This window comes from Orycteropus afer, unplaced genomic scaffold (genome assembly GCF_000298275.1).
Source record: "Orycteropus afer afer isolate SDZICR_OR568_19922 unplaced genomic scaffold, OryAfe1.0 scaffold00287, whole genome shotgun sequence".
NCBI lineage: Eukaryota > Metazoa > Chordata > Mammalia > Tubulidentata > Orycteropodidae > Orycteropus > Orycteropus afer.
This window is the reverse complement of record NW_006921874.1, coordinates 3,681,324-3,684,547: the sequence shown is the minus strand read 5'-3', so window position 1 is coordinate 3,684,547 and position 3,224 is coordinate 3,681,324. Positions and strand designations below refer to the sequence as shown.

The 3,224-nt window shown below is 40.6% G+C and overlaps 1 protein-coding gene across 1 annotated transcript in view; it reads left to right on the top strand.

Moving 5' to 3' along the window:
• The first annotated feature begins 2,176 nt into the window (after nt 1-2,176).
• STK26 (serine/threonine kinase 26) overlaps nt 2,177-3,224 on the top strand; it is a 33,318-nt gene continuing 32,270 nt past the window's right edge. Inside the window, exon 1 of the mRNA XM_007950737.2 lies at nt 2,177-2,215. Within this exon, the coding sequence (XP_007948928.2) occupies nt 2,177-2,215 (39 nt within the window). The remainder of the gene's footprint in view (nt 2,216-3,224) is intronic.

Sequence of the window (3,224 nt, the reverse complement as noted above, 5' to 3'; positions counted from 1 at the left end):
AACCCACACCCATCAAGTCGAGTCCAACTCATAGCGACCCTACAGGACAGGGTAGAACCGCACCACCGGGTTTCCAAGGCTGTAATCTTTATGGAAGCAGACTGCCACATTTATCTTCTGTGGAGTGGCTGCTAGGTTCAACTGTTAGTAGCTGAGTGCTTCACCACTGCGCCACTAGGGCTCCTACAATCAATCAGGGATATAGGGATTGGTAAATAGGACAGAGATCTGTATCCCTCAGGTAGTCAGGGAGATGAGGTTGTGCCTGTAAAGACTTGTTTTTGTGACTCCCTCCACAGTTTTAAGGCACTCTGGAGGCACAGTGGATAAGGCATTTGGCTGCTAAGCAGGTCAGTGGTGTTCAAATCCTCCAGCCACTCTGCAGAAGGAAGATGGGGCAATCTACTTCCGTAGAGATTTACAGCTTCAGAAACCCAATGGGGGTCGCTATGAGTCAGAACTGACACAGTGAAGTGAGGTTGGTTTTGATTCCCACAGTTTTAGACCCAAAATGAAAGAACGGAGGAGTGCAAACGTGTGTGAATGATGGCTCTTTTTCATTTTCTGTCTCCAACTTGGTATTCCTTGATTTAAAATCTTCAGCTATATTGATGAGTTGAGATTCATCTCAGAGTTCCTTTAAAAATGCAAAATGTGACTTGGTTTTTAAGTCTTTGATTTACACACTTTCAGGAACCCATTTATTATAGAAAGCAAGGAACAGATGTACCCTCCCTGGGGCTGATTGTTTTAGTCATATCCTTTTAAAACACTAATTAGGAAGATTAGGATTTAATCTTTGTTTTTTCCAACAGATGATTCTTGTGACAAAGTTAATGAATATACTTCTCAGTCCAGAATGTGTTATCAGTTTCAGTTTTAGAAAGTACATGCTGTATATTTTCTAATCAGTGGCATATTTCCACATTTTAGATTAGCTGTGCAGCTGTAGCACAACAACTGAAAGATTCCTTCTTTTTCTTTTCCAAAGTCCACTGAATTTAGAAAGTTATAGGGAGGTGAAGGCATCAGTAAGATATTTGGTGTGTATTTTTGCCACAAGGTACTACTGGAAAGGCAACAGCCATCACTAAAAGTAGGAAGCGGTATCTGTGGGTCAGCCACTATCACCATCAAATCCAATGTCATGATAAGAGAGAGAATACCAAGGAAATCAATAATGATGGTACTCAAGTTTTTGAGAATGTATTATAACCAAATTGAAGAAGCATTTGCAACCTACTGGAAGTCTAAACTAGTTTTAAAAGGATATGTGGGACGCTCAAGTTAGATTTGTTCCATGTGAGACTGGAGGTCGGTAAGGATACACAAGTAGCTTGCAGCATCAAAGGGAACACTACATGGAAAGGGCATCTTTCAGAAATGGGAAAATCCAGTCAAGGAGAATGTTGGTATGTGCCATCGAGTCGGACCTGACTCATAGCGACCCCTCCTTGGGTTTCCAAGGCGGTATCACTAGGGAAGTAGATTGCCCAACCTTCCTCCTGAGGAGTGGCTGGTGGGTTTGAACCGCCAGCCTTCTGGTTAGCAGTCAAATGCCTTAGGCACTGTGCTGCAAGAGCTCCTTCAAGGAAATTAGGGAAGCTTATAAGGTAAGCAGGTCGTGTGCAAACTCTACTTTCAGTAGGCTGAAAAAGAGATGAAGGTGAAATTCTATAAAAAACACTGATGAGTTTTTAAGATACTTCAAAAGGAGACAGCTCACTGCAGGATTGTGGGTCTATTTGGTAATCATGGTGCAAAGAACTTTATAAGAGACAAATAATAAACTTTAATGACCTCTTTGCCTAGTAAGGGAAGATATTAGGAATATGCCAAGTCCATTATTATGTCTTGAACTGATGGCTAGGCAAAACTAGACAACATGGTAGTAAATGAACAGATATTCTAGGTCTGATCGACAAATTAGATATAGACTGCTCACTGAACGAGCCAGTATCCTCTGATACTTTGAATGTACTCAAAGTGAAGTTTTAGATATAGACTAATAAAACACTTAAGTATAATTTAATAAAGTGCCTTTTGGGGAGGAATTGGACATCTTGAGTTTCTACTTAATCAGTAGTAGATCTTCAAAAATATGAGTAAAAGTAAGGATATAAAAATTGCTTCATCAAAGTGGAATTTTCATTCAAATTTGTACTTATATTACACCATGCAGGAAATAGTTTCTAAACGAGAAAAGACAGTGAATGTATAAATCTAAGTCATGCCTTTACATTTGTTAATCTAAAAATCTGTGCTTGAGCTCAGATTTTATTGTAGCAAAGTGTTGATTTCTTGTGTATCCCCATTGTGAGATGAGTTGTGAAAGTTCAGTGTATTGCCATTTTCACAAGAGTACTTGGAATTGCAATAAAGGAATAACAACATCTTATTTCAGCCATTAATAAGAACAGTACATGCCAATAGGGTCACCAGGTTTTGTTTTGTTTTTTTAAGTTTAAATTCTTGAATCTGTTTTGTTCTGTGTTGTTTGGATGGTGATTTGGAAGTATAGGGGAAATGATTGGGCTGTGTGAGTTGGAGAGAGAGGAGAGTTAAAGAGTGATGATTCATTCACCTATAATTTGGTGTATTAGTTTCCTAGGATTGCTGTAATAAATTACCACAAACTAGATGGCTTAAAGGAGCTCTGGTGGCGTAGTGCCTAAGGCACTTGACTGCTAACCAGAAGGCTGGCAGTTCAAACCCACCAGCCACTCCTCGGAAGGAAGATGAGGCAATCTACTTCTGTAGTGATACTGCCTTGGAAACCTAAGGTGGGGTCACTATGAGTCGGGTCCGCCTCAACAGCATATAACAACAACAACAACAGATGGCTTAAAAACAGACGATATTTGTTCTCTCATAGTTAGGGATGCCAGAAGTCTGAAGTCAAGGTGTCAGGAGGGTTGGTTCCCTTTGAGGTTCTGAGAAAGAATCCATTCTATGCCTGTCTTGCAGCTTCTGGTGGTGGTTGCCGGCAATCCTTGGCATCCCTTGGCTTGTAGATGCATCACTGCACTCTTTGCCTCTGACTTCTCCCTTGTATGTGTCTGTATCTCAAATCTCTCTCTACCTTTCTCTTATAAGGACACCTGTCAGAGGAGCTCTGGTGGCATACTGGGTAAGACATTGGGCTGCTAACTGAAGATCAGAGGTTCAAACTCACTAGCTGCTCCATGGGAGGAATATGAGTCAATCTACATGCATAAAGATTT